Here is a 26,609-nt window from a genome sequence, read left to right on the forward strand (position 1 = left end):
TGAGATGGCTAGCAAGAATAATTAACCGACAACTAAGTTCGGTATTATTTGTGGATATATCATAATCGGATAAAACTGTGGGACCAAATTCATGCAAAAAGATGAATATTGCATAAGCAAAGGGAATATGACACTAAAATTATGAATTAGCATCTGGTTTTGAAAACCAACATTAGAAGCAAGTTTGAACAAATAAAATTGTTTTCTTATGCACCTGTCCATTGCAGTATTGTTCTTCCAGCGTGGGACCGACACAACCGCTTTGGCCGATATCGCCACCGACGCATTCCCGTTGATGTGACCTCACACCGCCACCACATGGTGCAGTACAGCGCGACCAGGGTGACCAATCAGACCAGGTTGGACAGGACTGAGCAGGAAAAAAATACAATTATTGCATCAAATTGATACAAACAAAAAAATTCTATTGGCGACACCACTTTTCGAAAAATCTTGCTAAGTAAAAATGGTATGCATGACCAACCTGTCCATTGCATGGATCTGCTTCGAAAGTCTCACCCAAACAACCTGGATCTCCTTCAACGCCGTTGATGCAGATACGGGTGTGTGTGCGGATACCACCACCACACGTCATTGAGCACACGCTCCAAGACGACCACGTGGTAAAGAATTCGCATTGCTGGGGAAAGAAATCGGGTTGAAGTTGTAACTACTAAGAGAAAGTATTGCAGAAAAACATGAAGACACTTACACCGCGACGGCATTCTTCCAACTCAACAGCATCGCCCTGGCATTGCCCTGGCACGGTACAAGTCCTGGAGTGTCTTCTGACGCCCCGACCGCAAGTCGTGCTGCATTCGGACCACGTATCCCATGATGACCACATTGGGCATGCCTGAAACACAAAAATAGTTTCATGATGAAATGTAAAGCTAAGCATGGCTGTGTGGCTCTAGGCATCAGTTCAAACGGAAATACGAAAAAACAAACCTCGATATTGCAGACTTCTCTTTCCATCGGCTCTCCCTCGCAGCCCGTATCACCAGGATCGCCATTTTCGCACGTTCTGCTTCTTCTACGTATTCCACCACCACAATCGACGCTGCATGAAGACCAGAGGGTCCAATCGGTCCACAACGGACAAGGCTAAAGAATACAAATAGTATTAATAGCGTTTTACCAAAACGAAAGTGGCAACCTAACTCTTGAAGTTTAAGAACTTTCATACAAGAGGTGATATTTTCTGACAATCTACGCAGATAATTGTAGAAAGATTATTTTAACCAAAACAACGTAAAAAGAGGAAAAGAAACTAACTACACTACAAGAAAAACTTATTTTACGTTTTACAACATGCAATTTAATGCAAAGTTCAACTTTATAAATCTAAAGTTTATCAGTAAAATATATTGACGTAATGTAGCCTATAAAACAAAATAGTTAAAGAGCCTTTGTATTAGTCGGGGTGTAAATTTGTGAAGCCCATCAGTAAAAACAGATGGTGCAAATCCGCAATAAAAGCGCAAGCAAATCATCCACCTCTTCGTTGCAACTTCGAATTTCTTGGACACGTTCATCGCAACCTTGCTCTCCAATATTTCCGTTCACGCATGAGCGCGTCCTCAAGGACAAGCCACCTGCACACGGGGAGGTGCATTCTGTCCACTGACCCCAGTTGGCTAACCGCGGGCACAACTGAAAAATACAGAGAAAAATTAGGAAAACATGTCGAGACACCGCTCCGTAGACGAAACTTCCAACACTCAACCAAAAGCGGAATTACAAGCGTTGTCTTCCGTAAATGCATACGCACACAGGGTCATTGCTCTCATATTTTGTTACATTGCGTCATTGTTCTTACATTTTTATTGATGTACTTTCATTTCATTAGTTCCGACACAGGTTTGGAAATATCGATTCCGAGTGAAATAGAGGAAAAAGAACCGTCAAAGTCACACTTCGTACAACATTTCCTCAACTCACAAAAGCGTGTTTAACCGTAATTGCGAGCCAGTGTAGCTAGCTTACTTCAATACCATTGCAAATTTCTATCAACGACCAACTGTAGGCTTTAAGTCTTTACAGTACCTATTCAACAATGTTAAATGACAGCATACCCTGTTGAAGCATGACTCCTGTACAACAGCTGCGCCGATGCATCCTTGATCACCAGGTGATCCAAATTGGCACTCCCGATCTCTGGATCGTACTCCTCTTCCGCAGGATACGCTACACGCTGTGTAGTTGCTGAAGTCGCTCCAGAACGGACAAGTCTAAAGTAATAAGACAATACACTTTTTTAAACAAAATAGACGACAATTCTTTAGCTTTTTTAAGAACTTAGGTGCTAAATTAACAGGCAGAATAACGGCTTGAAAGGTTGGTACAATATATTGAACATAAATAAAAGAAGTTATTCGGTTTCTCGTGCATGCTTGTGCTGAGAAGGATTATACATATCGATCATATACTTACAGTAATTCCACAGAGCTGAGACTCTACATCAGGACCTTCACATCCGGCATCTCCCGGAAGTGCATTGAAACAACGTCGGATTCTCACACGGTTGCCACCGCCGCAAGTGACGCCACAGTCGCTCCAAGTCGACCAATCGCCCCAGAAAGCACAGGCCTGGTTAGAAAAGAAAACAATTCCCATGGAAACTTTGAGCAAGCGTTTGTCTTCAAAACAATCAGTTTTGTTATGATTACCAGCAAAAAGACGCTTTGAACCAGACGAAAGATTTTATTGCACTTTGCTAGGCTGCGACATGGAATTAAACAGAAAGGAAATTGGTAAATTTTATTAAAAACCCTTAAAGTTTTGTGATATGTTCTACACTATATTGCTGTGTTGCAATGTAGCTAGTACTTACTCCTCGCTCGCAAACTTCGGAGAGCACACTTGCTCCGAGGCATGACCCTTCACCTATGACCCCGTTGACACACTGTCTGGAACGTGACCTTTCACCTCTGCCGCAATCTTCGCTACAAGTTGTCCAGTCAGACCAGAAAGACCAGAAATCACATTCCTAAAGTTAAGACTTGATTTAAGTTTGTATTCATGGTGGGGTACTTGTGAAGATGCATGGAAGCAGTGGTGAGATGAGAGATTTAAAACGGAACATAATATATCGCTTTTCTGTGATGGTCCAACATAAACTTCCACCAAGTTTTGGGCAAAATACATGCAAAAAAATAAATTGTTTATAAAAAATACACCTACTTAAACAATTAAAACACACACAGTGTTTACAGAAAAATTTAAAGCAAACTTGCACATCTAACTATTGCTCTGCACAAGCAAAAAATTGTAACCCACTACATCCGAATAACCAAATGAAACCTTATACGTTTATTTTGGTAATTTCTTACGTTTTCACTGCAGGAGCGCGATTCTTGGATGCCGCCATCATGGCAACCAATTTGACCGAGGACACCACCGAAGCACAGACGCTGTCTGGATTGTAATCCACCTCCGCATGTGGAGGAACAGGACGCCCATGACAACCAGTTGGACCACGTTGGGCATTCCTGTGGGAACAATTTCTTGCATTGATTGTGTAAACTTTTAAAAATATCATGCAAAATACTTCTCCAATTTTCATATTTTGACTTGAAAGTGTTATAGTGACGTTTTACAGCCCTTTGCTTGCCGCACAAGAGCAAAAGCCAACCCAAAGGGCAAATTAGACGTTTTTTAACGTTTGTAGATGTTGAATCAGTGTAAAAAACGACTGATTTGCTCTCTGAAAACCTTTATCGAGGAAGAACGGTAACTCAACTATGTTGTCTAAAATGCAATGCCTCAAACCAAACAATAGATGATTTCGTTTTGGATTGTCCAGTAACTCAGTTGTAAGAAGGATATCACACAGTCCACAAATGACCTCAAAAATTGGATAAATAAAAGCGTTTGGCACTTGTAGTGAAGTGTGTATTTAGCGTGATACGAAACAACAACAAAGGCCGTTTGTCTACAAACTCCGTAGCTTTTATTAACAAACCAAACCTAAACACAGAAAACTTTTTCCCAGATGAAGTTTCGTTATTCTACTTACATCTGTAGAGCATTGTTCGACTTGTCCTATATTTCCTATACAACCAGGAAGTCCCTGTATTCCGTTCACACAGAGGCGAGATCGGGTCCTGGTTCCTCCACCGCAGGTCACAGAGCAAGCTCTCCATGGTCCCCATGGCAGGAAGTATGGACATGGCTAGAGAAGGATTTTATACTTATTTCTTCAGCTTTCATCGTGAAAGGTTCTTATGATAGAGAATGACAGAAAGTTACAAAACTAACTACTATTTCAGAAATGATTTTTACCAAGTACCTCACAAGTGATAGCAACAATTTAGCAATCAAAAGAAATAATATTTTACCTGGCCGTTACAATAACGCTCTTCACTCTCTGGGCCACGACAACCTATGTCTCCAGGTTCCCCATTGAAGCACGTTCTAGTGTGCCGTTGTACACCACCGCCGCATGTTCTACTGCATTCGGTGTAGTTTCCAAATTCTGTCCATATTGGACAGGCCTGATATACAAAAGTGTAAGATTTACATCCGCAGCTTTATTTATATTTTAAAAGAAACATAATTTAAACATTAATCATCATCATTATTACGTTCCTTCTTCGCATGGATACAATGCGCCATTGTTCTCGATAATGAGCTTTTCGTACTGCACTTTCATAATTTAATTTTGTCCATTTAGAGATGTTTCTTGTCCAAATCATTCTTGGTCTGCCTTTGTTTCTTTCGCCACTCATCTTCCCTTCTATCTTTGTAACGAGTTTTGCCTTATTGCGTGTTCGAAATAGTTCAATTTTCTTGATTTGACTATTTTTAAGAGAATTTTGCTTGAATTGAATTTGAATAATACTTCATCGTCAGTGATCTTTTGTTTTCGTGAGTTTTTAACATTCTCCTGTATGTCCAGAGCTCGAAGGCATCGATCCATTTCTCAGTTTTTTGTGACACTGTCTAAGTTTCAGAATTGTATAAAAGGGTTGACCAGATATCGCATTTTAATAGGCACCAACGTGTATCCAAAAACAGCTTTATTGCGTTATTATTATTATTATCGGGTATTGCTTTGCTTTGATTGTTCATACTAAGCTGTTTTACTTTACACAAAAGTATTTTATAACTAAATTAGAATCCATCTAGGTGTAATTTTTTTCATTTTTTTTTTTACCTGAATCATAACCAGCCTATTAGAGAAAGTTGAGCTGCTATTTATTCCAACTAGCATATCAGTCATTTTTATATTGATTGAACGTCGAAAAACCTAAAATCCATGTAAAAAAAGGGGTAATTTGCTGACTGGGTAAAACATAATAATGCAATACATCATTTAAATTCTTACTTGTTCGTTGCAAGTTCGCCTGACCGTACTGGGTCCCTCACAGTCATCTTCATTGACAGCGTTGACACAAATGCGTGTTTGCGACTGATCGCCACCGCCACAAGTACGGCTGCACTCACTCCAAGAAGACCACTCAGTATAGAACGGACACGACTGAAAATAAACAGCAACGTTTACAGGGATAGCAAGTTCAGAGGAGAAAAGGCAAACGCAGTACATGTAGAAACTGTGCGAGTCTTCGTCTACCGATGACAAATACAAGTTTTTGCTTCACACAAGTTGGGCATAACTTTAACACTAAAATCGTTTTCTTTCATGGAATTCAATTCATTTCTAGGCCTCTCTTAACCAGCAGATAAAAGATTTCAGCATTGAAAGAAATGAAAGCTCAGAGGTTGTGTTGTGTATCAGCTGAGCAAAAAATTAGAAAAGGTCAGATTAATTTTGTGTGCTCAAACATAAATTTGATGCAAAGGGTCTAGTTATGAAGCTAGGGATATATGAAGCTTACGTTTACAATGCAGTCTGCGGTTTCGTCTGAGGGACCGTCGCATCCGAAATCTCCTTCAGCTCCGTTTATGCATAATCTTGTGTGCGATCGTGTACCTCTGCCGCATGTTACAGTGCAATCTGTCCAAGGAGTCCAGTTGGTGTAGAAGGGACATTCCTAGAAATGTCAACAACATTGCAGAGACTGTTTCAGCGAAAGATGCTGATTCATAACAAAAACAACAAACTTGCTATATTGAAGAGTGTTGGGAGAAAAATTTTGGAAATTTTTGTACACAATATTTCTGTTTACAAATCTCTTAAAGGCAATCTCTCAAGCAACAAAAAATGTCATTTTGCTTTGTCTCAGCATCTGGCGACGTTAAATGATATAGAAAAATGGCAACGTTTTTTTAACGACGTAAGTAAACAACAAAAATACCTGTTCATTGCATATCACATACTCCCAGGTCGGTCCTCTGCATCCCATCACACCAGGAATGCCATTCTCGCATCGTCTTGTTCGCCTGGACAATCCACTTCCGCAACTTGCAGAACAGTCTGAGAAATCGGACCACTCCGACCACGTTGGACAGACCTGATATATAGGATCGATATAAAATTGTTTTAAAGTTTCTGAGAAATCCTAAAAGATGTTAAAAAATTTGGAGTAAACATGAATGCGAAGTTGTCCCATAAGGATTAGCTTAACCATGGCCACCTGGAGATGCGGCCTGATTTGTCACATTTTGCAGATTTTGATTACAGCTACTGCTGGTGGTTGACTGACATTTTTTGAGATGTTTTTCTTTTTTGCGGTTTCCTAATGACATAAAACTTTTGTGTTGCCTTGGGGAAGCAGTAGCAAATGAGAAAAAGGAAGTTGAAAAACGCGAAATCAGACTGTTATTGAAAATTAACAGTCTGACTAAAGTCTTCAAAATCAAATTTTCTTTGTTTTTCAACATGTGAGAATGTTGAAACCTATTGTGTCATCTGGGGAAAAGAATAAAGAAAGCGTAAGAATATGATTTTTAAAAAAAAATATTGAAACGTTCGCTCAAAGTTAGAAAAACCTGGAAATTTCTGCAAAATGTGACAAATCAGGCCATATCTTTAGGTGGCCATGGCTTAACTTACATCAAGTTTTTGAGAAAAAGTAATTACGGGTTTGATACTCAGTAGGTCAAACAAAAACTTGTAAATAGGCACTGAAATTTTTTTTGCAACCCATTGGCACTCCACGGTATACTGCGCTAATAACCGACTTGTTTGCGCTAAAACTGTATTGCACATCGCCGATAGCAATGCATACAGTGGGATGTAAAGTGCATAATTGCATATGATAATATGATAAGCATATGCAGTTATGCAGTATATGATGTACCTAAGGATGATTCTAATTTTCTGTTGCTGAGTCTAAAGTTGTGTAACTACGTAGGTTCTGTTGTGTATTTGAGGTCGATATGATTTTTCGTAATCAACTACGAGTATATTTTTCTACAATGAACTCTGCAAGTTACACACAATACCTTGGTGTTGCATGGCACTGCTTCAAGAAGATCTCCCTCACAATCGATGACGTCTTGAATAGCGTTGCGACATTCCCGACTTCTGACCCGAAGGCCACCGCCACACGTCATCGAACAGCGACCGAACTCTGTCCAATCACTGAAGGACGGGCACGCCTACAATAAAGATGCAAACATTGAAAAAAAGGAATTTCCTTTCTATTTAAAAAGCAAGACCTTCGCAATAAACGCACTTTAAGCTGATCACAAGTGGGAAAAGTAAAACTGTTTACATATTTTTATTTAATCTCATATTGTGTCATATTGTTAAGTGGTCATTTACACATCACTTGAAGGAAACACGTAAAAACTTTTGTCGATATGCGTTGCAGCCAAGAAGGACTTAACAAACAACTTAATTCGCTTGTTATGGTGCAATCTTAAAGTAATATAGTACTAAGTGGTTGGTTATGCAGGGAACTGAACTTTAGATTTGAATTTTGTATTTTAAGTAGGCTTGCAACAGCAGATGGACTGCGAAAATAACACAGATTATACTCAGCATAGTACTAGACAGCTATAGAGTGACTCCAAAAGCCACAGATTCAGCAAAATCAGCTGCTATTTTTGTACAATAAAACAATTAAGCTAGAATAGTGCAGCAACGAATGGAGAACGCAAAGTTGCTTTCCTAACAAATTTACCGTAAAAACAAAACTCAAAAGACTTTTAGACTTTTTCAGTCAAAAATCGTATTTCAATTGTTGGAAATTGAGTAAAAAAATAAGGGCAGTGCTTTTCAGCATCTACATTGCTCGAAAGGCAAACCTGGGCAGGTGGGATCGAAAACCACTGTTGACGTAAACAGTCGTAGACTTACCACTTGGTAGCAACCTCTCGTCTCTTCATCTTCACCAAGGCATCCTTCATCACCTACGTTGCCATTAATACAGCCTCGATTGCGCATGACTCGCCCATAGCCGCATACAGATGAACATTCTGACCATGCTCCCCAAGGTGCCCAGGACACACACAACTGCAATTTAAGAAGAGGTCACACCGGAGAAGATGCTGTTAGATCACACAATTTGGAAAAGTTTTTGAGCAAAAAGAGATTATTGTTTACAGTTTAAAAATTACAATAATTATTTACACTTAAAAATATTGTGACTATTTTTTGCAAGAATCTCACCTGAACATTGCAAGCAGCAATATCTTCTGAGCTTCCAGAGCAGTTTCCTTCTCCTGGAGGTCCATTGATGCAGCGACGGTATCTCCTCCAAGTTCCACCTCCGCATGATGCGGTGCAGAAGTCAAAGTCAGACCATTCTGTCCAGTATGGGCAGTTCTGCAAAGTTTAGAACACAAAATACAACTTTGGACCATATAAACCACAAATCCACCCACGCTTGTAGTCTTTCTAGTAAAATTCCACTGTAGAAAATTGCCGAAAAACATTTTGCAAGTTAATTCGCGATGTGGGTATTTTACAGACTTATTTAACTGAAGACATTTAATTTCACGCAAAATAAAAAATGCAAAGTGTAAAAGACCTCCAAAAAAAAAACTTTTTCAAAGCAACCCACCCCTTCAATACACTCCCCATTTTCAATGACATCTCCGATGCATCCAAAATTGCCAACTTCACCATCAATACAAATTCGAGTCCTGGTGTAGGAGCCTCTTCCGCAGCTGACAGAACATGACGACCATGAAGACCAAGATTGGAATCTGGCGCAGCGCTGAAATGGCAAAAACGTTTAAAAACGTCATTTCCTAAACTACGTAATGTGAGAATATTTGTTGCAGCAAACATAGCTAAACATAGATACCAGCACTAAATATCCAAGACACCGAAATCACAACCTAATGTGCTTCAACACTGAAGTAGAGTTTAGATTTCTCGCCACCGCACGTTAGAATCAGTTAAAAGTAACGAAAAAAGTCAACCAATGGCTGTGAGTACTTTATCTACTGTAGATCTGGTAAATGCCAGCAACCTGGTTCAGCAATCTACTTTATTGAAAAGTTTGGCGTCGTAAAGATGACTATATCAGTAATCCGAAATAACAACGTCTAAAAGGTCTGTATGTCTTGGATGATGCTCTCCAGCAGCATTTCGATGCAGTTCTTGAAACATCGCCACTTATGGAGTAGCAAAATGATAAATCATCGGCTCCAAATACAGCAAAACTCTCCAAACGTAAACTAAACTAATACTGCGACTCACATTCGTATTGCACCCTTCATTTCCAATAATTCTTCCTTCGCATCCGATGTCTCCTGGAAGTCCGTTGATGCACATCCTGACGCGATTTCGTCTTCCTCCTCCACAGAATCTGGAGCAATCGGTCCAAGGCTCCCAGTTATCCCAAACAGGGCACGGCTGAAAGTAAACAAGTTGTTGTAGAAACAATGGAATATCAAAGCTTCATGAATGTTGCTGAATTGTATGACATTTATAAAAACAATTCATTAAAGCAGAAAATAGTAAACACATCCGGTTGTTATGGTAATGCGACAACAATTGACGTTAGTGCGACGTTGATAAATTTTTGAACACCGTAAGTTAGTGGAGCCACTATCCATCTATGTCTTGTGAACTAATGACAATTTCTCAAAAGCAATATGAGTACTATGCAATGGTTAGTTACTATTAGCGTATTTGTAATCTGCAGGTAGCTGCAGCAGATGAGGTTTATCAATCAATCAATCAATCAGAAGACAATATTTAAATCAGTTAATTCCAGTCATTCTCATTCATGCACGTTGGAAAGTAAATTAAATAAACGTTTCGCCGTCGGCAGCGTGGTCTAGAAGATTAGGGCCAGTGAGTAGTCATTTCGACGACGGGTTTGATTCCCATCCCTGCCATTACCTTTTTTTCTTCCCTAATTACCAAACATAGTTCAATGCAAGAATTAACTCTTTGGCAGAGTGCAAGAAGGCTCACAATGTTGCAATCAGCTGGTTCATACAGAAAATTGTCCTATGTTAAAATGTCTACCAGTCAAAATACTCCATCTGCTGCAGAGACCTACCGATTACAAATATGCATCCGTTGTATCGAAGAAAATGGTACTAATGATAATTTTGATAACTTATTATTTTACTTTTCAGAGGAAAAGTCTTTACACCAATCAATTTCTTACGTTGCTATTGCAGCTTCGTGGATCTTCATCCGATCCAATGCATCCTCTTCCTCCTACAGGTCCGTTGACGCATCGTCGGATGTAAGTCATCTCTCCTCCTCCACAGGACACGGGACAAGGTGATGTGGGAGACCATTGCGACCACTCTGGGCATGACTGTGAAACAAACAAAAACAAGGCATTTCAGATTTTTTCAGAAACTATCTCCACCTTGCTTCATAGAAACCTGACCCTTGTACCGCATCATCAGGGGAGATCAATTGTTTGCAGCAACTCTTATTTTTAGAAAGTCGGATAGGAAAACTCGTAATTTGCAGCTCCAACATGTTACTGTTGCTTATTCCCAAAAAAGAATGACATTTTTAGTTGTTTTTATGCAAAATTTGACATGATCTGATCACCGTACATGGGCATTGCAGAAATCGTTGTCCAAATTTCTTCCAGAGCAACCGGAGTCCCCAAGCAAGCCAAACAAGCAGAATCTGGAGCGTGATCGTATTCCACCTCCACAGGAAGAACTGCACTCAGTCCAATTGCCCCAGGCTGTCCACCGCGGACAACTCTGTACAAGTAACGTCATAAAAATGTTCAATACGATGTGACACAATGCAAGTACAATGTAAGATACATGCTCTTTAGTTTACAATTTGTTTAAGAAATCGTCTTGCAGCAAGATATGATCTTTCTTTTACAGCTTGATGTCTTGTGGACTTACTTGTAGGTTACATGGCTCTGTCATTGTATCTGATCCTTCGCATCCAACATCACCAGGAACTCCGTTTGTGCAGACTCGGACTCTTTGTCGATCTCCTCCACCGCAGCTCACTCCACAGTCGCTCCAAGTTGACCAGTCTGCCCAGAAGGCGCAGTCCTGCAAAGATCATTTGCAACATCTTTACATTTGAATTAGAATATCTTTGATGTTGTATGTTGCAGATACCTCTAGATTCCCAAACATGCATCTTGATAAACAGATACCCAGGTGTTTGACGGCTCATAACATAAAAAGGTAATCTTCCACACCAACGGATATCAATTCTTTTTATAAAACTATTGCATCAGTGCAAGCCTGCGTGACTGCTGCTGGCGCAGATATTCGAAATATGACTCCAACATTAAAAACTTCGGTCATTGCAGCACATATTGAGACACATCTCTGATGACAACATTGATTCCGGTAAAATTCAAACTTGACCAGAGAAAAGTAACTTTATTTGCTAATTTGGTAACACAATGGCATACAAACTTTGTACCACAATACTGTAGGCTACACAATTCACAAAAAATGGCGGAAAATTTGTAGCATCATCAAACAAATCAATCTGATTAGCCAGGCGCAGTGAAGGACAGTTACACAGTCAGCTATGCATTTTCACTATACTGCTTATTCCAGCAACAGTTTACAGCTTAAACTTATTAAAACCAATCGTTGCAAAAATCCTTTCACGTCGCCGTTCATTAACTTAGAAGTAACTTGACAAAACAAGAAACTCACCCCTCTGATGCAAGTGATGGACGCTTCAGCATCGCCTTCGCACCCTCGTTGTCCAACCTGTCCGTTTATGCACACCCTGCTACGAGAGGTAGAGCCTCTACCGCACGAGACCGTGCATTCCGTCCAGGGAGTCCAACCGTCCCAGATAGGACAAAGCTGCAAATTTTATTAAGTAATTAGGTAATTATAATTCCTGCACAAAAAATGAATATAAGGTGCGGTTAGTTTGTATTGTATGACAGCTGTTCTTAAATATGAATATAACCTCCCACGGTATTCTAGTTTATTCAAACGTTGGCGAAATTGTACAATCACTGCAGTTGCTCTAGCAATACGGCTACACATTGTCAATGCGTTCTTTTATTCCTATGCATGCACATTTTGAGCAAGTTCCAGTCTTCAGCATGAGAACCAAATTTTAAATAATTCCAGATTTTCACCTAAACTCAACGCTGTTTGTTGTATCTTTGCTTTTCTCGACGTGAACCTCACATTAACAGCATGTGTTTGCCTTTCCACAGCTTTTACAAATTCTTGCAACGCTTTGTTGATGGCGTACGACAGAACGGCACTGTTCTTAGAGTACATATTACGCTGCTGGCTCATTGAGTAAAAGATCTAATAATGAAGGTTTCTATGCAGTATCTTTTTTCTAAAGATTAGCAAAACACGATGACTGACATTTGACAACTTTTCGGTACAGCCATTGTTGGTACAAAGAAATCCCAATGCATGCTTTTGTGTGAACCATCTCTGCTATATTTATTGAGTGGGTAACCTGCCCCTTAGTGACTGTGCAACGCCCCATGGTCAAAGCATATGCTTAGCTATATGAGATGTCTCTGGAAAGAACGATGAGATAGAAAGTGCTTCTTTAGGATGTTGCAGTTGAGCAGTGGCTGGAAATCAAGTATCTAAGTCATCCTTCTACCATCATATCTTAGTCATGTATTAACGTGCGCGTTTTGTGGCTTGCATCTTCTTCCAAACCTCTGCTGTGTTATCGTTGTGATAGTTAGAAATAAAATGGGAATAAACCGAAACTTACGTTTTCGTTGCAAGAACCATAATCATCGGCATCACCTTCACAGAAGACACCAGTGAGTGTTGCATTGAAGCAAGTACGAGATCTTCCTCTTGTTCCTCCTCCACATGTCCGGCTGCAAAGACCCCATGATGCCCATGGCGACCACATAGGGCAAGTCTGAAAGCAAAAAAAAAATTGGTCACAATTCGTTAAGCAGTCAAACAAGAAAAATCATTTAAAAAAACTTGTTGTTCCTTGATGGTTGTACAATTGTTTATCATCAGCATCATCATTTTCAGTGAATTATCTTCTTAAAATTGTTCATCACCTGCTCGTTGCAAGATGAAAAGATGGAGTCCGGACCAACACATCCGTCATCTCCTGAATCTCCATTCAAGCATAACCGAGTCCTTGACCTGGTTCCTCCTCCACATCTTTCGGAACACTGGCTCCATCCTAACCACAGTGACCATGCGGGACATGGCTAAAAGAAAATAATTAAAACACAAATTAAAAAATTTGGCTTAAACTGTATTGGATGCATTTAATTCTTCTTCATCTACAAGCTTGTCTCTTTCGGTCGCTGTGACAACTTTTGACATCCAACTCTCTAGGTCTTAGACAAGTTCGTTGGACATGCCGATAATCGTCAAGTCTTTGGCGACTATCTCGCCATGAACGATATTGGGGAATACACACAAGGCATGATACATTAGCATCACAGATTTCTAGACTTAAGAAGCGTTTAAAAGTCATTTTTAGGGATGCAACACCGCTTCATCTTACCTGAGCGTTGCAGTAATCCTGGCCATCGATGGCGCCCAAACAACCACGGTCACCAAACGCTCCGTTGATGCAGATGCGCTCCCGGGATCGCTTTCCTCCGTTGCAAGTTTGCGAGCAAAGAGTCCATTCTGCCCACGGAGACCATTGAGCACAGGGCTGAGAATACATGGAAGTTAAAATGAGAATGAAGAGGTAGCTATTTTTTTGCTTTTTTTGTGAATAGTTTTTTATGAGCATAGCTATGCCATTTAAAGTGCAGCGTTGTTGAAGCAAAAATTGTAGAGAGATAAAATAAATTCATGTTAGTTCCACAAGTGGTTCTGAAATTGAACAAATCCAACCTTAGCTTTAAAGTAATAAAATACCTCGTTGTTGCACGTGCTGTTTTGTCTGGTAGGTCCGATGCAATCTCCATCTCCAATTTCTCCATTGATGCAGTTACGATATCGCTGAGTAAAACCACCGCCACACTCTTCGCTGCATCCAGCAAATGGACTCCATTCCGACCAGAATGGACAACGCTGCAATATAACAGTTCCACGTTATCACAAAGAAACAAGTGTTCACTTACTAATCAAAAGATAGCTACAAGTCAAATGAAAATCTCTCGCTTTCCAATCAAAGGACAATGGTTCGATGCTCGGCTCACCCACTGATCGCAACCCAGAGCGTAGTAAATTGGGTGAACGTTGTCGCTGAAGAAAATGCGTCAGAGATAAAAGAACTGGCCACCACCCTACTTTCGTTTGTGCCAAAACCTTAGTATAATGAGAACCCTTATCTTCTCATTCCCCATGCTTAGATTAATGTGTGGGGATTAGCTTTACAACACAGCGTAGTGTATGAATACAGATTTTAAAAGCAAAATAACCAAAATCAAGGATAGAGGTGTACTTGACTTAACGCAAGTAGATTGCAGAATACAACTTTCTATGTTAGAAAATTTCAGCTGATGTTTGCAAAGTTTCGCGTAAGAAGTAGACTAAACTGCATTTAACTTAGGCCTTGAACCGCCGAGTGCCGCAAATTATCGAGTTTGAATCTGAAGCATCGTTTATAAGAAATTGCTTACCCCAGCAATGCAGGTAGTAGACTGCACAGTGATTCCTTCACAGCCTCTATCTCCAATGTTTCCATTAACGCACGTCCTGGTATGAGATCTGAAACCTCTTCCACAAGTCATGCTGCAGGAAGTCCATGCACCCCAGCCAGACCAATACGGACAATCCTGCAACGTTGAAGTTTAACGTTAACATTGCACTTGTTCATTTCATAAGACATGAAAGTAAAATACATTGCAAGCTGGAAAATTGAGATGTGGCAATATGTTGCACTGTTGCATGAAGACAGCAGAGGAACGGGATATTGCTAAGTTTTAAATGAGCGTCATCTGTAAGTGAAATATTAGTCTTGCCAAATTTTTATAGTCTAAAGAAAATATTTTCTGTCAACTGAAATTCTCACATCTGTGTTGCATTCCAGTGCTTGCACTGCAGCTCCAACATCGCATCCGATGTCACCAACAAATCCGTTTACGCATCTTCGATCCCGAGTGGATCTGCCTCCTCCGCAGGTCCTGCTGCAAGAACTCCAAGGAGTCCATTCATCCCAGAAAGGACATGGCTGCAAACGCAAAACAATTGAAAAATGATTTTTTAAACCGTAAATCACTGAACGTTTGTGCTGAAAACAGCTGCAAATTTGAGACCTACAGTAATACCCACAAGGCTTTTCTAATCTAAAATTCTATAAACATCACCTACACTTTTGCTTGTACATGATCTACTGAAAAATTAAACTTAACATTTTCAAACACCTATATAAAAATGATTAAACCTAAACTTTTTTACACTTTACAAAAATACAAAAAAAAACATTAAAAAAAGAACGAACACAACAATTTACACTAAAAATCACGCAAACGTACCTGCTGGTTGCAGACTCGTTGCTGGGACCCAACTCCAGGGCACCCAGGGGCGCCTTCAACCCCTCCAACGCATTCTCGAGCCCTCTCTCTGATGCCTCCACCACATGTCTGTGAGCATGGGCTGTATGGAGTCCATACTGCCCAATATGCACAGCTCTGTTGATAAATTTGTTCAATTAATTGGTCTAACACGTAAGTATTCTGTTTTCATTTCCCTTAAAGGGCGTAATATTTAACATGTTTAAGAAAATTGTAAAGCATGGTAATGGCACTTTAATATAGTAAAATGCAAAACGCTTCATTTGTTGTTACTAGAAATTAGTTGGTTTAAAGGTGTGAATGCTGTTTTCACGTGAAACTGTACTTTAAAAATCCTTTCTCTAAGTAACAATTCGGTTTGAACTCATGAGACTTACCCCTGCATCACAAATCTCTGATTCAAATCGGGTTCCAATGCAACCAACATTTCCGAAGCGACCGTTGACGCATATACGCGTGTGTGTGCGCACTCCCCCTCCGCATGTGGTATTGCACGGCGACCATGTAGACCATTGTGAAAAGTATGGACAAGCCTAACAATAAAAAAATATTATTATTTTACATAACCACCAAAAATCTTCGCACTATTTAATTAACTATTTGTAAAAAGCCAAACAAAATAGTTGTTCGTTTTTTCAATGGCATGACTGGCCATTTTTTTTCTTCAGGGCTAACAGACTCACACTTACTTGTAATTGGCAGGCTTCCTGCTCAAGCGAAGGTCCTTCGCAACCTTCATTGATGCAGGCTCTGGTCCTGGCACGGATCCCACCATTGCATGAGACGCTGCATTGTCCCCAATTTCCCCACTCGGACCACGCTGGGCATTCCTAAGATGTAAATTTTAAGTTAAATTGCATCCAATTTCTATGTTTATTAAAGCTAAAGCACATATAATTTTTTATAAAGCTTAGATTTGTGTAAGCCAACAGCTACTTGTTCAATATCGTTTATTTATTAATAGAATTCGTAGTTTCATCAGAGTACGTTCAACCATGCTCTTTTTAGTAAATTGACTGCTCTGCAAACTTTAGTCTGGATTTTCTGCCAAGTCGTTGGTGCGATAGAGCAGAGCATCGAAAAAATGTACTGAAAATGCACGTCTTATGTAAACCTTGTATGAATCTATCTGGACCAGGTTTACATCACCGATTCTGAACTTTGAAATTCTGTTTCATACAAAAGAAGACAAGAAGCTTAAATTTAAAGCGCCTAGGATATTTAGTTGAGTTACTTAGTGTATGGTTTACTGGTGCTGTCTAAGTTGATGTTTCGAAGGCTATAAAGTGAACTAATTAATCTTGAAAACTAAACCGTAACAAAAAGCTTTAAAATTTATTGCTACAAACCGCACCATCATGCAATAGTTTCTTTGGTCTCACCTGTCCGTTGCAAGAACGAATCTCTGTCGGCTCCCCTTCACAACCTCCGTCTCCAGGCTCCCCGTTGACGCAAGAACGGAAGTGAACTCTCGTTCCTCCTCCACATGATCGGGTGCAGGGACCGAAGTCGTTCCATTGGGACCAGAATGGGCACGGCTGCAAGTCAGAGAACAGTTTGGTTATACATAAATAATCAAAAAATTATGTACCATGCGAAGTGATTAAAAAGCAATCCTGAAAGATGTGTCAAATAATCATTAAAAAATTTATTCGAAGACTTTTATGTTTTTCATGCACAACGACTCCCAAACATTTATGATTTTCCTGACCTCTCTCCGTAATCAGATTTCGTATTGCCATTACTGTTTAGTTTTCATGTATTTGTGAAGAAGCCAATCAAACTACAAAACAGCAGTGCTGCCATTTCCAATGACCGTATAGTCATACTCAGTTTATTCAAACGTATGCAAAAGTGAAATTCGTGTAAGTTTGGAAACGACATTCCAAACATTCTATGTGGATGACATCAGTGATTCTGTATTTGTCTACAATAAAAATATCTCAAAAGTGCAATAAACTCTGAGACTGAAATACTTCAATATCAAGAGGTTAAACTAGAAAGAAAATATTCAAAAAGTCCAACCTGTTCATTGCACGATTCTTCTCCTGTTTCAGGAGCATTGCAGCTTCCACTGGCTCTGTTGATGCAAGATCGCTCTCGGGACCGTACTCCTCCTCCGCACGTGGCACTGCAGGCTTCCCAATTGGTCCATGGTGTTAAGATTGGACATGGCTGTTAAAAAAATCCAAGAAGTCAAAAGAAGCAGTTCTCTAAATGTTTCAGCATAAATTATCACAAGTAAGAAATGTCCACGTATAAGAATTTCATGGTCATCAAACCTGAAGTTCGCAAACTCCAATTTCAGAGTCCTCTTCTTCACATCCGGGTTCTCCGATTTCACCGTTGACGCAAACTCTTGACCTCGTATAAGTTCCTCCACCGCAAGAGACAGTGCATTGTGACCATAAGCCCCACAAGCTGTAGTAGGCGCAATTCTAAAAAATAAAAACAAGTTTGATTTGTTTTTAATATGAAATTAACATTGTGGACCTCGATAGATTCACATGATCATCTTATGCAATGTGTTCAACACACTGAAGCAGTAAATACAACCAGTAAAGCTCAACAAGAAATTGCATAGAAACAAACTCTAACTTTTAGAACAAAGTAACAGTTTTTTACTTACGCCTTCGGCGCAAGACGAGCTTTCCACAGCAGATCCAACACAGCTGTTACCAAATGTGTCTGAGCACACTCGTGCACGTGTTCGAGTGCCCAGGCCACACGTGTTGGAACACACACTCCATTGCGACCAATCGCTGTATCGTGGGCAATCCTAATCAGAATGAAAGTCAAAATTAAAACAACTGAATCTAAATTGCAAAAAGTAATATTGAAAGACCATCAACAAACATATATTTAATAAAAACGGCTGTTGCTCATGGCACACATAGTTCCTGGCTTTTGCACAACAAAGCTGCTTACTTGGATGCTGCACGGCCTGAACATTTGCCTATCGCCACGGCAACCCATCACACCGCGGATTCCACGCTCGCATCTGCGTTCCCTGCTTTGTTGGCCGCTGCCGCAAGTTCTACTGCAGGTTGACCATACTGTCCATTCTGTCCAGGCTGGACAGGCCTGAAAAACGCAATAAATAAATTTGAAGATACTCACAAAGAAGCTTCTCTAAAACATTTCCTAACAGACAATTATTTATCAAAAATATTTGATCTTATGCTATTAATCAAGCAAAAAGTATTTTTTTTAGTTTTCTACAGATAATTACATAATCACCTTTTTAAAAGAAATTAAACTTTTAAAACAACGCAACTGCAATTTAGAAAATGTGCCATACTGGGCAGAAAGTAAACTGACGTCACCACAAAAAGGGTCATCAAAAGATGTAGTAGCTTAAAATGAATAGTTCTAGGTAAACCAATGATTGATAGTTTTCTAAAAGCTTTTATTTTGTGGAGTCTTCTAAATTTTATTCATTCCACGACAGAGCTGTACTCTGCAAAGTCTTACTCAGCCAAGGGTGTGTAGCAAGTTTATTGTTAGGGGTTCGGTGCTCCAGGACCATGAAATTGAGCTCGTATTTTTTCCATTTCACCATCACATATTTGATACGGCCAAGACCGATTCGGAGTCGGTTTCGTACTTTCCACTATGCAAAAAAAAGCATGTGCTACTGGAGAAAGAAACCTCAATGGCGGAACCTTAAAGAAATGTGCCTAAAACACTCACTTGTGTGTTGCAACTGATTGCGTCAAGTACTGGTCCCTCACAACCGTCGTCGCCTACTTCTCCGTTCAAGCAAGTTCTGTTTCGGACTTGAACTCCGCTGTTGCACGTCAAACTACACCGCGAGTAGGATGACCAGTAGGACCACGTTGCGCAGAGCTGAGTATACGTCATTACGTAAGAATTTATAATATCACTTCGGACAAAAATAAGCAACAAACGGTCAAGTTATAAATACGGCAGTCAACCACGCTAATTAAGACTCCATGATAGTGAAACCAAACAGGTTTGGTTCAACGGGGTGGTAGATTTAAAAATGGGTAAAGAATAAAGATTGACTACACCACAAAACAACCAAATAGTCTACGTATTTCACGAATTGTTAATATAAAACTTTTAACAAAAATTGTTCAAAAGTATATAGAAATGATTGTACTTGATTATTGCAAGTTCCTTCTTCATTGGCCGGTCCTTGGCACCCAAACGGCGCGCTACAAGCTCGAGATCTAGATCTGGTTCCCCCGCCGCACGGAGCGCTACAGAACGACCAGGGTACCCAAGCTCCCCATGTCGGGCAGTCCTGAAAGAAAAAAAAGTTGAAATAAAACGGCCCAAAAAGAAGACTTTGTAAAAGTTAGGTTGAGTTAAAAAAGACATTAAGACTTATTCCCAATAAGATCTAGCACTACAAATATTGTTGTATAATTATAATAATATAACTTAACAAACATATAATCTTTATGATACAAATATTACACTATACGTACTTCTTCATTGCAAAGACGCTCTTCGCCCTCGGAGCCACTGCACCCAGCGTACCCAGGCCGCCCATTGATGCATAACCTTGATCGACGTTGATACCCACCAGCGCATGTTCGGGTGCATGTCGACCATTCAACCCAGGGTTGCCAGAAGGGACAGTCCTAAACGGGAAAGCAAATTGTATGATCACTTATCAAAGTCAGTTGTTTACAAAAAGCAGTGTCATCTGAGGTTTCAGTGTGGTTGTGAAAGCTACGTTGTATCAACATAACAAAGCAATCACACAAATCCTATTAAAATCAATAAAAAAGTTTGCAGGAAGTAACACTTGCCTTAGCATTTTGCATTCAAATCACTGTAATAACGTTGGAATAATGCTAGCTGATGTTAAAATCAAGCAACTAATACTGAATGTCTTTGCCGACAAATTCTGGCTTCACACAACAAAATGAGCAAAACTATCAACCCAACGAATACGTTTGTGGACGTTGCATAAACGCGAAATGAAAAACTTTGTTATATGAGAAACGATTTTACCTTGATAAGGCTGTTGGTTTCAATATCAGAAATTCTCCTAGATCCCCTATAAAATACAACCTTGCCTAAAGTTTAAGTTCTGTTCAGCTGACACTTACCCTGATCATGCATATGCCTGTTTCGTCAGCCTGACCAGTGCAACCGATTTCACCAACCAGACCATTAACGCATTGCCGAGATCGTGACCTTTGACCTCCACCACAGGACTGGCTACATGATGACCATAAGTTCCAAGTGGACCAAGATGGACACGCCTATAAAACAATGTGTTATCGTAACCATGATGATGGATACTTAACAGGTTAGCATCAACAGTATCAAAGTATATCCCACGTCAAACCACCTTACATTTCGATAAACTTTGGTTTTCCAAAAGTTACGTAGCAATGCACTGAATGAAACTTTGGCCAACCAATTGTTTATCATCGAATTCTGGCGTAATTATCTTGTAACTGTTGAGCATTAGCGCAATGATAAGTCTAAGCCGATCACAATTGAGATATCACAGCACAGTTGCTAGGTAAAAAACGTGACTTCGAAAACAACATGGCGGCACTTACTTGACTTTGACAATACTCTTGCACAGTCACAGGCCCATTGCATCCGTAATCGCCCGGCTGTCCATTGAAGCACTCCCTGGTGTGGGATCGGACACCGCCCCCGCATGAGGCGCTACACTCTGTCCAGTTGCCCCATGATGACCAAGTTGGGCATGGCTGTGAGAAAGAGTTCAAATGATTTATTTATTTTGCGTCTTTCAGAAAGTTAGGTGCAGTGCAACCGCACCTAGCAGTGGGGAGCAGCTGACTGAATGACAAAATAGTCTTTCTCTGCTCCTGGCTAATTAGATTGAGTTATTCAACAGTAAGCTTACTTATGCATTCCTCTATGTCTATGAATTGTATGTTATTGTGATGTAATTTCTCACTCTCTTTCTCTCACACTTGAAACAATAAAGCACAAAATGGTGTTGACATTGTTAAACAAAAAATAGATAACCTGCGCAATATTTTAGTCATCGATGTTGCAATGTTTGTTATGTTGAGTAGCCATAAATAAAACTGGAAGTTGTAACTAACCCTGTTGTTGCATTGTCTCTCGTTTTCATCAGGTCCGATACAGCCTTCATCTCCAACCTGTGCACCGATGCAGGCGCGAGTTCTACGTTGCGTCCCTCCAGCACACGTCACAGAGCACGTAGTCCAGCTTGACCAATCGTTAAAGAATGGACATGTCTGCAAACGTCACATATAAAACTGATCACTGTGGAAACGTAAACGTGATTTCCGAGATTTGAGATTATTCTAGACCAAATTTAATTAGAAGTCTTAAAAAGACAAGGACAAATATTTGTCAAAATAAAAGTAGGCCTGCATAATAATGACAAAAACTAGGTATGATGATAAATAGAACTTGATAAGTGGTAGAAAACTGTGCATAATTTCCAAAGAAAAAATTCAAATGCCTAACAATTTTTGAAACTAATAACATAGCAACGGAAAAGTCATATAGCCCTAACAGCTGCATGACGCAGTCTATATACTTTCATCTACAAGGGCTGAAGCTGGATTTGTGCTGAAAAAATAAAAAACTACTTACCCCTCGAACACAGTTCTCGGTTTGAGAAGCATCGCCGTCGCACAAGTTGTCCTCGTCCGCATTGACACATGTTCTGAAACGAGACCTATTTCCTCTTCCGCAAGATATGGAGCAAGGTGTCCAGTTGGCCCATTCGCTCCAGAAGACACAGGCCTGCCAAATAAAAGTTTCAAGTGCTAGTAAGGTGAAGGTGAGTCCCATACTTGAATCCAAGTGCTAGTAAAGAGCATAAAAACGAATGCTTGAAAAAAAATATTCAAAACAGCGACCGGGTTCAAATTCTGATATTGACTCCAAGTGGGCTAATGGCATTGAAACTGCGAGAAACAACGACAATTCTTTTTGGACTTTATGATGCTTAGAAAATTGCAAACAAAATTTGTAACAATTTGCATGATTCCAGGTTATTTTTCATATTTCTAAAGGCACAAAACTTTGAAGCAGAAACAAACACTACATTACTCTTCAAACCATATTGTTAATAACACTGGTGGTCCCCAATTTATTGTAATGCAAAAAATGGGCTGGAGTGTAACACAGCTACAGTGCTGAACAAAGACTATAAAATAAGACAATAATTATTTAAAGTCAGTAGTCTGATCAATTTTGCATTCTTTCAAATACCACGCCCGTGTGTCTTATCCTGAGTATTCGGGGATCTTGGTACTAACTATGTTCACTCATTACAAATGCTCGAAAACACACTTACCCTTTCATTACAGTCTTCTTGTTCTCTTCCTAGGCCGAAGCAACCACTGTCACCTGGGTAGCCATTCTGACAAACTCTGGTTCTTCTGCGCAGTCCACCACCGCATGGCACATTGCAAGCGGCCCATTCGGTCCAGTCGTCCCAGAATGGACAAGGCTGTCAAAAACAAATATTTCTTAAAAGTTTAAATACTCTAGGAAAAATTGAAAGCATTATATTCCAAAAATTCAAATGCAATGTGAAAATATTCTTAATTTTCAGCTATACCTAATAGCCCATGGACGTAAAATCAGCAACTGTTGACGAAAATAATAACAGCGCAGCAAACAATCTTGCATCATTGTTGTCAGAAAAGTTAAATATTTTTGAACAGCAACCAAGTGGCCCACATCCATTTATCAATCTGGTCAGACGTAACTTTAAATAGCGAGTCATTATAAATCTTCACCTGTTGGTTGCAAATGTTGATGTCACTTGACGAGCCATCGCAGTCAAGTTGATCGTCTTCGCTCATGCAAGTGCGCACTCTGGTAGTGAAACCACCCTGGCAGGTCTCGGTACAGGTCGACCATGCTCCCCATGCTGACCAGATGTCGCAAACCTAGGGAGCAATGACAAGCACACTTTGTCAATATTTGCAGGTTTAATTTGAAAGTTTTATGCTTCAGATGATCTATGTTGCAAATGAAAGCGATGAAAACTTGTTATAAGAAATACTTTTATTAAAGGTATTTTTCACTTAAACATAACACGATAAAAATTAATGCAAGTTGATTTACAGCAGGTTTTTGCCTATTAACCCAAACCCAACGAGCCTCTCGTGTGAAAGTGTCATACGAAACTACTACCATTATCCCACCCTTTCCTGGAGAAGAAGCAATCGACAATAAAGAGGATAACCCACCTCTGAGTTGCAAAAGTCATCCTGTTGCGTGTCGCCGCCACATCCAATGAGTCCGGGGAATCCGTTAACACAAGATCTTCTCCTTTGCCGGATTCCGCCACCACATCTAACTGAACAGGCAGACCAGTTCTCCCATACACTCCACAATGGACAATCCTATTAATGACGACCAGATAAGTTTTAAATATCAAATATTGTAATCATACAATGAATTATTCTGTTTGCACATTTTCCGATTTACGGACGTCTCTCTTACAATGTTTATATTTGAAAGATTATTATTTTCTCAAACGCTCTTTCATATAAATGAAACTACGGCAAAATACCAACTTTAGTGGTGAACAATTAAATAAGTTGCATTTAGATTCTGGAGACTATGGTTATATTTGTTTATAAAATCAATCTTCCATTACCTACAGAAAATAACAGGATCCTTTATTGGGGCGGGTGGTTCTAGGAAGCAACATTTATACTTGAAAACCGTTTGCGATGGATCATAAACAATTTTGCAGCAGGGTACACACCTGGGTGGCACAAGACTCTTGTTCAGCGTCTTCGCCGCTGCATCCGAACAAACCATTGTTGACGCAGAGCCGGTTTCTACTCCTCGCTCCTCCGTTGCAAGTCACAGAGCAACGGCTCCAGCCCGACCACTCGGCCCAGTAGGAGCAGAACTGAAAGATGTTTAATTGAACGGCATGAAAGCAGCCTCAAAGTGACTTGCAGAAATAAAATTTTCAAGTAAGAGCTAAGTTAAAAAAAACTTTGCAAGAAAATAGTCAACTCCAAATTATTTGCTATCATTGGGTTCTATAGCCAACGTGGTGGTCAGCCATATACCTTGTAAATGCAAAGTCGAGAAAATGCAAGTTTTACGCTCAGCATAACAAGTTGAAAGTAACAGTCGAATAAAATATCCAAAAACCATGCAGATGGAGACATATATCTAAAAGATCTCACCCCTCGAATGCAGCTTTCAGTCATGCTTTCTTGTCCGGCAGGGCAACCCTCATCCCCAATGGCGCCGTCGACACAGCTTCTGAACCTTGACCGCAAACCACGTCCACAACTCTCACTGCACGCCGACCATTCGCCCCACTCAGCCCAGGAAGGACAGCTCTAAAGAAGTTAATGTGTTGATCAACATGGTTCTTTTTATGCAGTTGAGGAAGGTGTAAGTAATTAATCGTCGTATGATATCTTTATTAAATCCATGATCAAAATGCGTGTGATCTCTTTCTAAAACAGATTTATTGCGAAGGACTTTATTAATTACCACTTTTCATTATGTAGTGGATATCACTGCACCAAAATGCAAGATTCACAACAGTAGTAGATCAGGAATGGAATACCACCCACAACTACCCAGGAAAGGTTTTAACGACCTGGATAACGCAATAGTTAAGCTTATATGGAAATGATCAAGCGAAAAGCATGTTTTCAAGCCTCCTCAGTTTAGTTGATTTGGTTTTTGTCAATAAAATACAAACAACTCATCACAGAAATTGTAATTCGTACAGCAAATATGGCAGCGACAGACAAACAAGTCATTAAAGTCAGATTTAACAAACTTACGTCAGTGGAACAGGTTCGTGTTTCCTCTGGCTCACCGATGCATCTGCCGGCGGTGCTGCATTCCCGCGTGCGTCGAGAATAACCGCCACCACAAGTAACGCTGCATGCCGACCAGAAACCCCACTCCGTCCATTCCGGACATTCCTGCGTATCAAGGATCATTGGAGCATGACGGTTAGCGTGACGTATCACGTGGTTGTTTGTTAGATGTTTTTGTTTAGTTTTAATGCCAGAAACGAATTTCTTTACCATATATTTCAAAAGTTGTTGACGTTAGTGTCCAAAAGTCAAAACTTTACAAAGCGGAATATGTCTAACTCTTCAAATTTGTTATTTACAGAAAACACTTTACGCAAGAAACATTCTTTTATGGTGAAAAAAAAACTTAAAAGCTAACAATTTAAAGTTATTATATTTAACATGATATAATAAGCCAAGCGCATAGTATGCTAGCCTATAAGCACAAAATTACTTACGACTTGTGCGCATATTCCACTGTCAGTAGCTGGTCCGAAGCATCCGCCTTCGCCTTCATTTCCGTTGATGCAAGTTCTTCGTCGGGTGTAGACTCCACCGCCACAGGTCTCTGAGCACCTGCCCCAGGAGTTCCAATCCGTGTAGTAGGCGCATTGCTGAGTAAGAGAAATATTAAATTTCCACACAAGAGTAATCTATTGGTCTCCAAAAATCTAAATGATATTCCGAAAAAGAAAACATAAAAAGAACTTTCGATTGCTATCATGTCTTCAAGTTAGTCTACGTAGTAATGGGAAAGTTAGGTCATGGTACTGTAGGATGAATAGTTTCAACAACGGCCACAAAAAAAAACCAACAAAAATGACATTTTTTGGAATTTCAAAAATGTTGCATATCTTACTTCTGAAGCATATCAACCAATTACTTTTAACAAGTGAAACATAGATTTTACAAAAACTATTTGATGGAAAAATACTTTTTAGGTCAATCGTGCAATAAAACGCCAGTCACCCATAAATGGCGTTCTTATTAAAGGTTGTTAATTGCTGTAGTGTGTGTAAAATGCGTGTGAGTTACAGACTACAGATTCTGCGCTTCT

General features: G+C 39.8%; 1 protein-coding gene across 1 annotated transcript in view; it reads right to left on the reverse strand.

Annotated features, from left to right (window-relative positions):
* LOC145781905 (uncharacterized) overlaps window positions 1-26,609 on the reverse strand; it is a 64,210-nt gene that overhangs the window by 19,745 nt on the left and 17,856 nt on the right. The window contains exons 34-84 of the mRNA XM_082593598.1: window positions 26,011-26,166; window positions 25,535-25,678; window positions 24,920-25,078; window positions 24,484-24,633; window positions 23,960-24,115; window positions 23,504-23,656; window positions 23,056-23,211; window positions 22,347-22,499; window positions 21,827-21,982; window positions 21,308-21,463; window positions 20,846-21,001; window positions 20,216-20,371; window positions 19,885-20,028; window positions 19,452-19,607; window positions 18,687-18,842; window positions 18,388-18,537; window positions 18,041-18,196; window positions 17,784-17,933; window positions 17,141-17,296; window positions 16,448-16,588; window positions 16,136-16,291; window positions 15,720-15,875; window positions 15,257-15,415; window positions 14,865-15,020; window positions 14,158-14,313; window positions 13,793-13,948; window positions 13,335-13,490; window positions 13,028-13,183; window positions 11,980-12,135; window positions 11,200-11,355; window positions 10,891-11,046; window positions 10,485-10,640; window positions 9,563-9,718; window positions 8,919-9,074; window positions 8,525-8,680; window positions 8,213-8,368; window positions 7,354-7,509; window positions 6,264-6,419; window positions 5,844-5,999; window positions 5,333-5,485; window positions 4,344-4,499; window positions 4,022-4,177; window positions 3,336-3,494; window positions 2,837-2,992; window positions 2,437-2,592; window positions 2,079-2,234; window positions 1,501-1,656; window positions 952-1,107; window positions 713-856; window positions 485-640; window positions 215-370 (exon numbers count right to left, since the gene is read on the reverse strand). Coding sequence (XP_082449724.1) covers window positions 215-370; window positions 485-640; window positions 713-856; window positions 952-1,107; window positions 1,501-1,656; window positions 2,079-2,234; window positions 2,437-2,592; window positions 2,837-2,992; window positions 3,336-3,494; window positions 4,022-4,177; window positions 4,344-4,499; window positions 5,333-5,485; window positions 5,844-5,999; window positions 6,264-6,419; window positions 7,354-7,509; window positions 8,213-8,368; window positions 8,525-8,680; window positions 8,919-9,074; window positions 9,563-9,718; window positions 10,485-10,640; window positions 10,891-11,046; window positions 11,200-11,355; window positions 11,980-12,135; window positions 13,028-13,183; window positions 13,335-13,490; window positions 13,793-13,948; window positions 14,158-14,313; window positions 14,865-15,020; window positions 15,257-15,415; window positions 15,720-15,875; window positions 16,136-16,291; window positions 16,448-16,588; window positions 17,141-17,296; window positions 17,784-17,933; window positions 18,041-18,196; window positions 18,388-18,537; window positions 18,687-18,842; window positions 19,452-19,607; window positions 19,885-20,028; window positions 20,216-20,371; window positions 20,846-21,001; window positions 21,308-21,463; window positions 21,827-21,982; window positions 22,347-22,499; window positions 23,056-23,211; window positions 23,504-23,656; window positions 23,960-24,115; window positions 24,484-24,633; window positions 24,920-25,078; window positions 25,535-25,678; window positions 26,011-26,166 — 7,887 coding nt within the window. The remainder of the gene's footprint in view (window positions 1-214; window positions 371-484; window positions 641-712; window positions 857-951; window positions 1,108-1,500; window positions 1,657-2,078; window positions 2,235-2,436; window positions 2,593-2,836; window positions 2,993-3,335; window positions 3,495-4,021; window positions 4,178-4,343; window positions 4,500-5,332; window positions 5,486-5,843; window positions 6,000-6,263; window positions 6,420-7,353; window positions 7,510-8,212; window positions 8,369-8,524; window positions 8,681-8,918; window positions 9,075-9,562; window positions 9,719-10,484; window positions 10,641-10,890; window positions 11,047-11,199; window positions 11,356-11,979; window positions 12,136-13,027; window positions 13,184-13,334; window positions 13,491-13,792; window positions 13,949-14,157; window positions 14,314-14,864; window positions 15,021-15,256; window positions 15,416-15,719; window positions 15,876-16,135; window positions 16,292-16,447; window positions 16,589-17,140; window positions 17,297-17,783; window positions 17,934-18,040; window positions 18,197-18,387; window positions 18,538-18,686; window positions 18,843-19,451; window positions 19,608-19,884; window positions 20,029-20,215; window positions 20,372-20,845; window positions 21,002-21,307; window positions 21,464-21,826; window positions 21,983-22,346; window positions 22,500-23,055; window positions 23,212-23,503; window positions 23,657-23,959; window positions 24,116-24,483; window positions 24,634-24,919; window positions 25,079-25,534; window positions 25,679-26,010; window positions 26,167-26,609) is intronic.

Source organism: Aplidium turbinatum, chromosome 13, assembly GCF_918807975.1.
Source record: "Aplidium turbinatum chromosome 13, kaAplTurb1.1, whole genome shotgun sequence".
Lineage (NCBI taxonomy): Eukaryota > Metazoa > Chordata > Ascidiacea > Aplousobranchia > Polyclinidae > Aplidium > Aplidium turbinatum.